The sequence below is a fragment of the Panthera pardus genome, unplaced genomic scaffold (genome assembly GCF_024362965.1).
Source record: "Panthera pardus isolate Hobbes unplaced genomic scaffold, ASM2436296v1 HiC_scaffold_12, whole genome shotgun sequence".
Taxonomy (NCBI): domain Eukaryota; kingdom Metazoa; phylum Chordata; class Mammalia; order Carnivora; family Felidae; genus Panthera; species Panthera pardus.
This window is the reverse complement of record NW_026526677.1, coordinates 60,408,854-60,422,553: the sequence shown is the minus strand read 5'-3', so window position 1 is coordinate 60,422,553 and position 13,700 is coordinate 60,408,854. Positions and strand designations below refer to the sequence as shown.

Genomic DNA, 13,700 nt, shown 5'->3' with positions numbered 1-13,700 from the left:
TACCCTGGCTTTTTTCCCCTGATATTTGCATGGAATATATTTTTCCATCCCTTCACTTTCAGTCTGTGTGTCTTTAGGTCTGAAGTGAGTCTCTTGTAGGCAACATATACATGGGTCTTGATTTTTTTTTTATCCATTCCATCACCCTACGCATTTGATTAGAGCATTTACACTATGTACATTTAATCATTGATAGTTGCGTACTTATTGCCATTTTGTTAACTGTTTTATGGGTGCTTTTTGTAGCTCTTCTATGTTCCTTTTTTCTCCCATACTCTTTCTTGTGACTGATGACTTTAGTGTATCTATCACAGGTTTTGGGTTTGTGGTTACCATGAAGTTCATATATAACATTCTAAGTATATAGCAGTCTGTATTAAGTTGATAGTCACTTAAGTTTGAACACTTTCTAAAGGAATTTGATTTTTAGTTCCACACTCCACGTTTTATGTGTATGTTGTCTCTTTGAGTCCCCTTAACTGATATTTTAGATATAATTGCTCTACTACCATACTGTTTGCTTTTATTCATGAAATATTTTTTCCTTTCACAGGTTTCTTATAATTATGGACTTTTCTACTTAAAGAAGTACCTTTAACATTTCTTCTAAGGCCAGTGTAGTGGTGATGACTTCTTTAGCTTTTGTTTTTCTGGGAAACTCTTTCTCTGTCCTTCAATTCTGAATGATAATCTTGCCAGGTAGAATATTCTCAGGTTGTATGTTTTTTCCTTTCAGCACTTTGAGTAGATCATGCCACTTCCTTCTGGCCTGCAAAGTTTCTGAAAACTCAGCTGATGGCCTTAGAGAGTTTCCCTTGTACATTACTAGTCACTTCTCTCTTGCTGCTTTTTAAATTCTTCCTTTAATCTTTGACATTCAAATTACCATGTGTCATGGTGTGGATCTCATTGGGTTCATCTTGTTTTGAACTCTTTGTGCTTCTTAAACCAGGATGTCTGTTTCCTTCCCTGGGTTGTGGAAGTTTTTAGCTATTTCTTCAAACAAGTTTTCTGGCTGGCTCTCTTCTCCTTCTGGAACCCTTATAATGCAAATATTTGTTTGATGTTGCCCAAGAGACCTTAACCTATCCTCATTTCTTAAAATTCTTTTTTCCTTTTGCTGTTCAACTCAGGTGCCCTCCATTACCCTGTCTTCCAGATTACTGCTCTGTTTTTCTACAACCTCTAGTGTATTTTTCATTTAGGTTATTGTGTTCTTAAACTCCGGTCTTTTATGTTTTCTATCTCATTGATGTTCTAAGTTCATCTATTCTCTCCAGGCTGTTGAACACCTTTATAACCATTACTTTGAACTCTTTATCAGGTAGATTGGGTATTTCATGTAGTTCTTTTTATGAGGTTTTGTCTTGTTCTTTCATTTGCAGCATATTCCTCTGTCTCCTCATTTTGCTTGACTTTCTGTGTTTATTTCTATGAATTAGGCAGAACACCTACTTCTCCTAAACTTAAAGGAATGGTCTTGTGAATGGTCATCCCTTGTGTAGACTGTATGTGCCTGGTGACTTTGGCTGGCTAGAGCTGTAGCTGGATATGGGTTGGGAGTCCCAGGGCACTCTGGATGACCAAAGCAGAAGTGGATGTGGGCCGGGGTTGTGTCAGGACTCACCATGCAGTTGGTGCCCTGACCGGACTGAAGCTGAAGTAGATGCAAGTCACTGTGTTCCAGGATGCTCAATGCAGGGGGTACCTTGGTGGGGCAGCTAGAGCTGAGGCAGGCATCAGCCAGGAGGTCCCACAGGGCTCTGTGCCAGGAGTACTTCAGCAAGCTGTCTGGAGCCAAAGTGGTGTGGAGCTAGTGTGTTCCAGGGTTCTTTCCACCTATGTCACCTTGGCAAGATGGCTGTAGCTGAGGGGACACTGACCAGGACTGTCCGGGTATGCACTACACTGGTGGGAGTGGGGGTGGGGGGGGGTGCTACTTTACAGGCCGGGATGGCTTAGGCTGGTGTGGGGTAGGGACCTGGGGCTGACTGAGGCAGTAGGCCAGCTAGGATGCCCAGACCCTGCTTCCATCCACACCTTGATAAAGGTGGAGGAGGAACATAAACCATGGCGTTTTCCAGGTCCTGTGACCTGGAGAGGGTTCCAGCACCCCCCCCCCCCCCACTGTTCGGCAGGGTTCTAGGACTGGTTCCTTTATATCTAGTTGCCCTTTGAAACCAAGGCTTTTTTCTGTGCCTCAGGGCAGACAAGCCTGCTCACAGCCCCTCCGTACTACACCACCTGCCCAGCCACTACAGTTCAGTCTCTGCGTGGTTTCTTTGTGGTGAAGAAGCTGTTCAGTCAGCCCTCAGGTCATCTTCAGGAGGGATTGCTCTATAAATAGGTGTTTGTGGAGGAGGTGAGTTCACTTGGACCAGAACCAGTTTTTCAGGTGTTCTACATCTTACTGATTTTCTGCCCAGTTCTTTTGAGTGGGGCATCAAAATCTTCAAATATAATTATAGATTTAGTTCTTTTTGCAGTCTTGTCTTTGCTTCATGTGTTTTGAAACACTTAAAAGGTGCCTGAACATGTCTTCTTGATGAAATGATCTCTTTAATCATTAGGAAATGAACTTCTTTATCCCTGGTAATATTCTTTGCTCTGAAGCAAAGACATTGTGTGATATTAATAGCAACTTCATCTTTCTTTTCAGTAGTGTTAACAAGGTATTTATTTTTCCAGGCTTTAATTTCAATCTATTTGTATCTAATTTCTTGTAGACAGTGTATAGTTGGGTCTGGGCTTCACTTTTTGGATCGCCACATTCTTGATTTGGTCCCCATAATTCCTCACTACGTTGTTAATATGTTTTTCTTTGTATTGTATCCATTTTAAAAAAATTTCCTGGAGTAGGAGAGTAGGTCTGAATTCTCTATTACCAGTTTTCCCATCAGTCAAAAAATTATATCAAGCACCTAGTATGTGACATTTTTCTGGGCACCAGGAATATAGTGACAAGCAAGTTAAAGGTTCCTGGCCTCAAGAAGCTCGCATTCCAGTAGGGAAACATGTTCCTTTCTCTCTATAACTGACTTGAAAGCAATTATTATAAAATATATAATCTTTAAGCAAGTTTTAGTTGCTACTTTTTGAGAGCTTCCTTTGGAGCTTCCATACCCTCACATAATGGACCTTATTTGCCTCAAGCAGAATTGGCAGGCCATATATGTTTGCTGAAAATCTTGGGGGAGGAAATTTAGAAGAATGAGCCTGAGGGAGTAGGGGTGGTTCTAACGTTTAAGAGAGGACTAGGAGTTCACCACATAGCAAACACAGATTGGGAAAGTGACACTAAGGGAATCTGTGTGTATGTCTTTTCTACCCCCTACAACATATTCAGGAACCAGTCCCTGACATAGAAAATAAGTCATGGAAAAGCCCTGGACAGCAGCCACCTTCCAGCCAGCCTGAATCCCCCCAATTCTCAGATATCCAAGTTCCCTCTGTGTCACAGAAGCCCCCAAACAGGAGGCCCTCAAACCACAGTACCCTCCCAAGAAGGATGTGAAGCCACCAGTGACTGCCCAAGGGGAAGGTCAAACCACCACTGTCCCCCAAGGAGATCTAACTATCAATATCCCCTGAGGGAAATGTCATCCTACCAGTGTCCCCTAAGAGCTTCAAACCACCGACATTCTTCCCTGGGGGGGGGGGGGGGTCGGTCATCAGACAGATCCCCTCCATTGAATCATATTGACCCCCTGCCCTAGAAACCTTGGGACCCACAGTACCCACTAAAGAGGTCCCCATCCTGAAAATCCCAAGAGATCCCCATTGTTAAATCCTCCTCCCAGGAAGTCTTTCATACAGTGCATTCCTTCTCTAGCATGTTCTCCTCCTCCTATAGGATGTCCTTGGAGAAAATTTTGTCATACGTTGCCTTTTCCTTCTTCTTCCTCTCTGTGCCTAAGGGTGGTGATGGTGGGAAGTGGTCAAGAAAGGAGTGCAGAAGGGCCATTGAGGCTCTCAGGGGAACCACTCTGGTCTGGTGCTTTCCATAAAGAATGCATCTCTAGGGGATGGGCAAGGGAAAAACTGTTGTTGTGGTCTTGAAGCTGGAGTTACAGGGTTTCTTATCCTAACCCTTCATAGTACTCCCTGCTAAAGGAATGGCTTTGTGCACATCAGCATGAGAATAAAGGCAACCTCTCAGGAACCCAGAAGGTTAATGGCATATTCTTTGGACCCCTCTGTGATCACTCAGGCTGACAGACTAGGGGATGAGTGCAAAAGTGATGCCATCCTGAGTCAGAGAATGAGAAGTGGTATAGGCAAGGGCGTGAATTGGGGGAAAGATCTCATCCCACACACACACTGTGATCTAGTGTGCAATGGGATGATGGGCATAATTCTGTGCCTATCCATCGACCCTAGGCCTTGAAGGGGAACTAGGGCATAGAACAAGCATCTGGAGCCCTTGGTGTCTCAGAGCCAAATGTTAAAAGCAGTGAACTGAGTTTGGTGTGGCCTTCACTTATTCGCCCACCTTCTCTGGGCCTCTGTAGAGGCACACCACCACAGCACCTTCCTTCTGGCTCAGATTTACCTGAGGCTGCCTATGGAGCTGTGTAAACACTGGTGGGGCAAAGCTGTCTCAGCCACATGATCATCCCAGAAATCAGGGCTATCTGGTTTGGGGCCTCCATTTTCACAACCAGCTCCTCCCACACAAGTAGCTGGGGAGAACAGGAATAGAACTCCCTCTGGAGTGTTTGGCATCTGGATGCAGATGACCCAAGACACTTGTGTGTGTGTGAGGACAATAAGGATTTGGCCCTACTGAAGTATTAGGGGGGGGCCTTAGGGGCTCATCGTAAACATACCCTCCTCTAGGGCAGTCTCCACTGTCACTTCTCTAGGCACTCTTCCCCGTCATGGCCCAGGAGGATGCCTCACACCCAAATCCTACCTCTCTGTCTAAAACCCCCATTCCCATGCCTCACCAGATCACAGCTGAATTTGGTTGTTTCATCCTGGTCACAAAGTAACGTTTTATAGGCACTCTGAGGACACAAGGATTTAACCTTAGGCAGCACAATTCTTGGATTTCTTGATGAACCAAGGAGATGTTTCTGACAGGATGTGAGGGTCACTCTGGCTCCACTGGTCCTAGTTAAGGCCCAGAAGCTGGCCCCTGCACACTTAGGCCCCTACCTCCCAGGCTGATGTCCTAACATTTACCCCTAACCCACCGTGGTCCCAGCCAGCCCCTTTAAGCCCCTTTCAAGCACATCTTGGGCTCAGGCACCCCAAACCCAGACCAGCTTAGCCCTACACACACAGACTGAGGAGATAGTCCTACAGGCCACACCCCACTCTCTCCTCTTCCCCGAGCAAAGACACCAGAGGGCCAAATGATTAAACACATACTTTATACCCTGAGGTGATCAGGGGAGACTAACACAGGGCTCAGCACTCACACTGCAATATAGAAAAGTAGTATGTCTCCCTCATCCCAGCTGAGAATTCTGGACTTACAGGAATTAAGCCAGTCCCTTGGATTTCAGAATATTCTTGGTTGGTTTGGTTTGGTTGGTCTCAGTATGGAGAACTAGGTTGTCCTCTTGATTCCCTGTTACAGTGGTTGCATGGAAAGTCAAAGGAGGTCGCACGGTAGGACTGGTCTAAGAAAGGCACCCAAGGAGAATAGGGTTTTACAACTGGGAAGGCCACTGCAAGCCAGAGCTAGAACCACCCCTCGGGAGTGGATAGAGGGGAGCTCTTCATCCCAGCAAGGCTGCCCCACTGGAAGAGGATCAGAGGCTAAGTTGGTGTAATAATCAGTGGTGGCCGGCTAGCCCAGCCTCCCTGCCCAGATGGCAGAAGTCCTCTCCCACCTGCAGAGGTAGCTGATGGGCCTGAAACAGGACCACCTCCCCCACTGTTCACTTGCCACTCCTGGAGCCCCGCTGTTTGCTCATGGCTGTGAGCATTTGGCTAATATAGGAAGTCAGGAGGTCATCCATCTTGTAGCCCTGGAAACAGCACAAGAAGATAAACAGAGCAAATAGTGGGACAGGGCCAGCCCATTCAGACCCAGAACACTCCCAGGAAACTGCAAAGGGCAGAGCCCTGAACTAAGGAGAATCCTGTACTGCTCTGGACTCCATCTCCCCAGCCTCACAGCTGAAGGGTTGGACTCATCCAGCCACATGTCTAAGGTTCAAAGTTATTATGACCCTACATGAAGGCCCTAGCTTGTATGCCCCTTACATCCTGGTGATTCTAAAGGCTTTACCAGTTGAGCCACGCCTTAGAAATTCAGCTCAGTCCAAGAGGCCTCATTGCTAATGGCTCCACTATTGAACTCAGGGGCTAAAGACTCAGTCCCCAGACACTGCAGTCATTCAAACAATAGTTAATAAATGAGGGGTCTGTTCTCAGCCCCAGATTAAGTGCCCTTCCCAGACCTAAGCTGAGCCTCAAACTGACTTGACCTTGGCCCAATCTGACCTTTGATCCCAATCTCAGGCCAAGCCATGCACTCCTCACGTTTGTTCTGGGGACAAAGAGGATGGTTGGAGCTTTAGGCAAAGTAGGGGAGCCCTACCAGGCCTAAATAAAAGAGGTCTCACCAGTGATGTCTCACAGAGCAATTTGCTCCCGCGCACCAGGTTCCCAATGGTGATGTGGAAGTAGGTGTTGCCACTGCTCCAGTTGGAGATCTTGGTGAAGGGATGAGTGGTCAAGATGTCCTGGGAAAGCAGAGAAAATTTGAACCTGCGCAGTCTGGACCCTCTGGCCTCACTTTCCTCAGCACCAGCCCACACCCACCAGAAAGGCCTTGGGCCCTCAGACAAGCAAAGAAGCAAGAAGACAGAATCCAGCTCTGCTGTGGAGATGCTAGGGGAGGCAGATGCCTTCTCCCTCCGTGTCCACGAGGCTATGGGGTATGTGGGGCTGGAACTGGAAATTTGGGAGGCCTGAAGCAATGGAAACAGGGGTCCTGGATGGGATGGTCCTACTAGGAGGAAATCAAGAAGATGCCAGGAAGCCTCAGGGAGCACCATGTGTGTGGGTAGAAAATAATCACACAGAAGTATGTGAGAAGAATGACCCAAGAGAGAGAGGAGGAAAACCAGGAAAGTGGGGCACATGAACACAAGAGGAAGGTGGTGGCCATTGGCACCCTTCGCCAGTGGTCCAGTTGTACTCCTCCTGGGTATGTGGTAGGACTGTGCTTCCTGGTTCCCTTGGTGAGGACTACTCTGGCCCATAAATACGAGAATATTTAACCCCGGTGCAGTCTGCCATCCTGACCAATGTGTGGAGAGAATTCTGGAAGGAACGAATGGTTGTAAGGTCCAATGATGCCAAAAGGCCAAGTGCTAAAAAGTTCATTGGATTTAGTAGCAAGGTGTTGGCTAGTAACTCTAGGAGAGCAATTTTGACGGAGCAGGTAGGAAAATAGACGAAGCAAACACAGACCACTTCTCAAGATCATCTGCCTTCTTGGCCACATTAAGTGAGAATGGTGGCCAGCAGGGGCTTTGGGGGGTTGGGTCTGGGGGCTCTTGTGAGAGGTGCAGACAGAGAAGCACACCCCCGCTCTTCCCTGTCACTGCTTACCTTGGTTCTGGGATCGATGAGGCTGACCCCATACTTATTGATGGCAATTAAGAGGATCTCAGGGAAGTTTGGCTCCGTAGTTTGCTGGCAAAGAAAGCCGGAAACCATCAGAGAGCTGGGGGAGCCCAGAGCAGGAAAAGCTGTGTGCTAGGAGTAAGTTGCCCTCCCCTGCTCCTGCTCGATGCCAGAGGTGCAGCAGAGCCAGTGGCTCTGCCACAACCTCACAGTTTCCACCTCTGCTGGGACCTCAGTGCGACCCAGATCCCTTCACGGGTCCCCAAGTGACCCCATCTCCCACCCTCTCTGGCAGCAGTTTCATTTCTTCTCTCCTGCTTCTCTAGGAGTCTGGGCCATCTCTTCTCTCAGCCCACATGTCTGCCCTCTTTAAAAACCCTCTTTGAACTCTAACTCCTGCCTCCAGCTTACCTCTCTGCCTCCCTCTCTTCCTTGTAAGCCAGACTTCTCAAAAGGCCTCCCGTCCGAGGTATGTAACAAGGCCATCCCCTCCTCTCCAGCCTGACCTACCCCCAGTTCTCACGCGAGCCTGTTTACCATTCTCCTGCCTCCGGTCGTGCCCCTCAGGCCCACCCTCGCCCCCCGGTCAGAGTGGACTTCTGGCCCCATCATCCCTATGCAGAACCTTCCAGGGCTGGCCACCACCTTCAGGAGGAAACCCAACCCCCTCGCCGGCTTGCCAGCCTGCCTCACCACAATCTGCTCATTCTCATACCCTGCGCCCATCCATACTCAGCCACTTGCACTTCCCGTACACCACTGGCTCTTTGCTCATGCTAGGCCCTCTGCCAGGAACACTCTCCCCAGGGTCTTCCTGGAAGTTCAGGGGTGGCCTCCTCCAGGAAGCCTCCTCAGCCTTCTCAGTCACCTTGATAAGGGCTCCCCTTTGTCACAGCACAGATCGTTCTCCATTACTGTGGCTGGTTTACACATCTGCCTCCCCTGCCAGGCTGAGCTGCTGGTTGTCCCTCATGTCCCAGGGCTGAGATACCGAGGTGGTACAAAGCTGAGGGTGCTTCCGTCCTTTCCTTGCCAGGGCAGGTGGCAGAGGCCATCGCTGTTTCCCACAGTCCTGGGGAGGCGTTTCTGTGCCTTCTCATCCCCACTCCTTAGTCCCTTCCTCCCTTCCTCCTGAGAAGCCACCCATAACGTACCTTCACCTCGAAGAAGGCTGAACCAAAGGTGGGCCACTTGAAGATGAGCTTTAGAAAGGCTAGCTTGGCCTCCTCCTTGGACTTCCCTGCATGCTTGTTGAAGTAGGCAACGATGGACTGTAGGGAGAGGGGGGATCAGAGGCCTCTCCCCTGCCCCTCCTACCTCACCTGCACTTTAGCGGTCATGGGCCCTGGAGGGCCAGGCATAGGATGGGGGCCCTGGAGGCCATGAGGGGCCTCCGTCATCCCAGTTAATGGAATGCTTATTTTCCTTCTCTCCCCTCCCCTCCCTAAGCAAGCAGACCAAAGAGTATCAAGTGAAATCAGGTCACCATGGCAACTAGAATAGGGCAAATTACTACCAAGCAGCTAGGTGAGTCCTTTGCCTGGAGAACTGGATACTAAAGCGAAAGGAAGGGAAGATGAGAGAGTGACCTTATCACACACAGGGACAACAAGAGATACTTCCCTGGGCTGCTGGCCAGCACCTGCCGCCTGACCCGTGGGGTGCCCAGAGACCCCTAGTCCTGCCGCAGCCTTTATACTCACCCGCTTCCAGTCATCCGGGGAAACCTGCCGGATGAGGTCCTGGGGCACCAGCTCCCGTAGCAGCTTGGGGATACTGGGGAAGTAGGATTTGTCCTCTTCGAATTTGACCCTGTAGATCAGTGCCCCCAGCTGCAGCACCTCCTCCCGTGTGCACTTGTGATAGCCTCGGAGATACTTGGGCAACTCCTGCCAGAGACAGAGCAGGTCTCAGGCGAGGTCTATTGCCTTACCCCACATTGGGCCTACCTTTTCCTCCAGCCTCAGCTGACACTGTGCCCCAAGAGGAGATAGTACGGGGAAATAGCAACCATGCCTGCACAGATCCAACACTTTACAGTTGGAAAGCAGAGCCATGTATGAATATTATTATTTCATTTTCCCTCATAACGGTCCAGTGGGGTGAGCAGCCACATTTCAAAGACGAAGAAACTCAAAGTGACCATCTGGTGAACCTGAGACTGTTCCACAGCCCCAACCTTCTGAGCCTGTCCTTCCTTGGGAAAAGCCTCTCTGGCTGGCCTCCTCCCATTCAATTCCTTTGAGACCTGCTAGTTTCATCAGCAGCACCAGCCTCTTCCCCACTTTGAACTTCCAGTAATTGAGGATGAGGAGTGGACCAAAAGCAAAGATGAAGCTTCCAAATGGCCAACACTGCCCACAGCCTTACAACTGTCTTACCCACTCGTTGAAGCATAGGAAAACTGAGGCTGGCCTGAGGACACACTGCAGATTAGAAACCTGAGTCGATTATTTTCCATCCACTTTTTCATCTACTCGCCCACCTATCTATCCATCCACACCCATCCATCTGTCCACCCATACGGTTCTCCCTACCCATATCCATTTCTCATTTGTCCATCTGTCCACCCACAAGTTCATTCACCATCCATCCTTCTACCCATTCATTCACTGAGTCACCGCCTATTTACCCATCCATCAAGCCAACAAATATGCATTGATCATCTGCTATGAGTCAGGCCCTCTAAGCAACATCTACTTCCCTGCTCTCAAGGAACTTGTAGTCAAGGCAAGAACACACATCCATCACCCCAAATTGATGTATAATTACAATCTTTGAAGGAATTGTTCTCCGTGCTATGACAGCATATAACTAGTTGACCTGATCTAGTTTTAGGAACAGGGAAGATTTCCCTTATGATGATTGAAATAACATCTAAAAGCTTAGAAGGTGAAGGAAAGAACCTAGGGAAAAGCTTCCCAAGAGAGAAAATGTTACAAAGGCCCCCAGGCATACCTGAGAATTTGAAAAGATGTAGCTGGAGTGAAGTGAACAAAGGAGTGCTGGATACAAGACAAGGCAGCAGAAGTAGCTAGTGGCCCCATGCAGGGCCAGAGTCGGGATTTGGCGTTCTACTTTGAGGGAAGCCACTGAGAGGATCCCGAAAGCATAATGACCCCCATAGGAAGAATGAATTCAAAGGGGACAAAAATGGACAGGGAAGCTCGGGGGAAAGGTTACCAGCTTCATTCAGATGAGAGATGATGGGCTGACCTGAGTTGGTACCGGTGGTAATGGAGACATGTGGATGGATTTTGGAGAGTTGGGGAGGTGAAGTCATCAGGTGAATGATTTGGGACATGGGAAATGAGGGAGAGGGAGGTGTCAAGGCTGACTTGGGTTTCTGCCTTGGGGGAAATGGTAGCTGATGTTCATGTTGCCATTCACTCAAAGGGCACCATGGGGGAGGGGCAGATCTCACGGGTGAATGAGCCCTGGCAACTCCCAGGCCAGGGTTCTCTCTACCACGGCAGCCACCATCCCTGCCTCCCGCAACCTTCCCAGCATCCTGGTCTGTCTCCCCTACAGAATGACAAACAGGACTGGCCCAGAAGAGATCACCGAGTCTGCAGTTGTGAAGACATGGATTCAAACCCAGATTCTATCCACCCTGTAGTCCTAATTATATCACTTGATCTCTCTGAGTCTCAGTTTCTCCCTCTATAAAATGGGAACAACATGCCTACTTGTTGGGGTTTGCTGGGAGGGCAGAATGAGCGAAAAGCATCAGACAACAACTAGAGGTTCAACATGGGGGCCTCCCTCCTGGCTTCCCGCAGGCACATGCTTGTGCTAGAAAGTGTCTACACATTCACACAGATGCCCTAGATACACCCAGATACACCCAGGTGTAGCCGTAGAATCTCTGATTCAGAGGACAGCCCCTCACCAAGGGAAGGGCCTGAACGGGTGGGGATTAAAGTCTCCGAAGAAAGTACAAGGCGCTGAGGAAAGAGAAGGGTCTGCCTTTGAGCTAATCCCCAGGATCCCAGCAGGAATCTCTTAGAGGCCTTACTATTTGAGGCCCCCCTCCTGGCAAGGGCAGCAGGGTTCTGCTTTCCTGAAATACAGCAAGGCCAGCAGCACATGGAGGCAGCACAGCAGAGAGGAGCAGGCAGCTCACCTGGTAATAGTGGAAGATGGAATCGGCCATCGGGTCCTTCCCGGGCACCGTGGTGGTCCACAGCTTCTTCATGAAGAACACCTGGTAGGTGAGCGAGGGCACGATTCCTGTGGCAGAGGGCAATCAGTCACCCAGAGCGTCCCAGCACAGAGGATCACCTGTGCCCAGCACCAGCCCAGGAGGAGGCCCTAGCTCGGGTCCCACCCAGGTGGACCTCACGGTGTGGCCCTGTGCCAGCACCTGCTCTGCTCTGGGCCTCAGATGATCTCAGGGCCCAGCCTCACATTACCATCCTTGACAGGCCGTGCTTTCTTTATCCAGTCTGTCAGGTGTCGAACAAAGTCGAAGAAGAAGTCATTCTCGGGGACGCTGATGACCTAGGGACATGGCCGTTCCAATCCATTCATTTTAGTTCCACCAATACTGATTTTTCTGACTTACCCACCAAATACCTTCCTTTTGGCCCTTTGTTGCAGCCCCAAGAGGTGTCCCACTCTGCCCTGACTATGCCTGTTGAGTCTCCAGAACAAAGCCTACTTCCCACCCAGAGTGACAGTCATTCCAGTCGTTTCAGCAAAGACTAAGCCCTGGTGAGAAGGCCAAGAATGAGGCCCAGTCCCTGCCTTGGACAATCTCCAGTATCTGTGACCTGCTCTTCCCACAGGCTCCAAGCTCCTCTGGGCCGAGGACCTTACTGAGATCACCTGTGGGTCCCCAATGTCTGGCACAGGGACAGTTGTGAAATGAGGAGGCAGACGTGGATGCACAAGGAACTGAGTGAGCACCTGATCTACCTGACATGGTCAAGGAAGCCTCCCACAGGAAGAGGCTTTAAAGCTGGGCCCTTGACCTTCATGAACACAGAAGTGAGGAAGAGCAAGGTGGAATGGTGGCAGGGGCCTGTGCTTTGCAGTCAGACCTACTGGGATCTGAGTCCTTGCTGTGTGGCTTTGAATAAGTTACTTAAATTTTCTGAGTCCATGTTTTGTGATCTATTAGGTGGGGATAATCACACCCCCTTCAGGGGTTATTTCAGGGCTAATTGGCCTTGCCAAGGCAGCCGAGGGACCGGTCAAGTCAAATCTGGAAAGTACTTGTGTGTTGTGGCAGGGCGATGAGCCTTGTGTGGTCCAGAATATAAAGTGCCACATGGCTCCCAAGAGGTTTGAGGTCATGCTCTGCAATGCCTCAGAGGAGAGACATTTAGGGGAAGCTGCTACAAGTATGGGGACCGTTGCAGGGATATAAGAAGGAAAGGGACACAATCAGATGCCACATGCAAGCACACCTCTCTCTTCCCCTCTTTCCCCTCCCCACTGCCCCATGAGCTCCTACAGTCCCAGCAAATGTTCCAACAGACAGACCAACAGCAATCCAATAGGAAGCCAATGACCCATCACCCACCTTATCTGCAATTTTGACAAAGAGGCTGAATCCTTCTGAGGACTTGAGGAGCAGCCGGGCTGCAATGTTCTGGCAGAAGTCTTTAGCCTTAGTGCTGGACTCCACCTCAAAGGCCTGGGAAGTGAGGGGCAGGCGGCTGCGGCTGGGGCTTCCTGTGCCCCTCTATCTGTGCCTGCAACTAGACTCCCACACATGCAGGGCACCCTCCATCTGAGGTGTTTCCCCATGGGTCTAGAGCTGGGCACAGCATTTAAGAAAAGGAAAAAGCAACTCCTGTCTGGATCTTCCCAGATTGTGTCCTCCCCAATCCAAGCACACTCAGCCTCTGCTTCCAGGGTTGTGGGCCTGGCTGTACAAGCATGGGTGACACGAGGCCAAGGGAGCAAAGATAGGTGGGGTGTTTGGGAGGAGAGAGGCTGGAGGAAGAAGAAAGCAAATTCCAGAAGGGGGAGGGAAAAAGAGGGGAAGCAGCCTGGGGTAGGGGTAGGTGCGGGGTGGGGGAGGGACTGCTTCATATAACCTTCCACTGGAGGGACAGGAAAGGATTTGTTAGTTTCTTGTCCTTGTCACTGAAATCCTA

The 13,700-nt window shown here is 49.7% G+C and overlaps 1 protein-coding gene across 3 annotated transcripts in view; it reads right to left on the bottom strand.

Moving 5' to 3' along the window:
• Positions 1-5,361: 5,361 nt before the first annotated feature.
• Positions 5,362-13,700, bottom strand: part of MYO7A (myosin VIIA) — an 85,384-nt gene continuing 77,045 nt past the window's right edge. For all 3 annotated transcript variants that reach the window (XM_053900125.1, XM_053900122.1, XM_053900124.1), the window contains 8 exons: positions 13,121-13,234; positions 12,006-12,093; positions 11,717-11,823; positions 9,294-9,479; positions 8,745-8,861; positions 7,576-7,659; positions 6,582-6,701; positions 5,362-5,981 (listed from right to left, as the gene is read on the bottom strand). In XM_053900125.1, the coding sequence (XP_053756100.1) occupies positions 5,892-5,981; positions 6,582-6,701; positions 7,576-7,659; positions 8,745-8,861; positions 9,294-9,479; positions 11,717-11,823; positions 12,006-12,093; positions 13,121-13,234 (906 nt within the window). In that variant the 3' untranslated portion in view covers positions 5,362-5,891. The remainder of the gene's footprint in view (positions 5,982-6,581; positions 6,702-7,575; positions 7,660-8,744; positions 8,862-9,293; positions 9,480-11,716; positions 11,824-12,005; positions 12,094-13,120; positions 13,235-13,700) is intronic.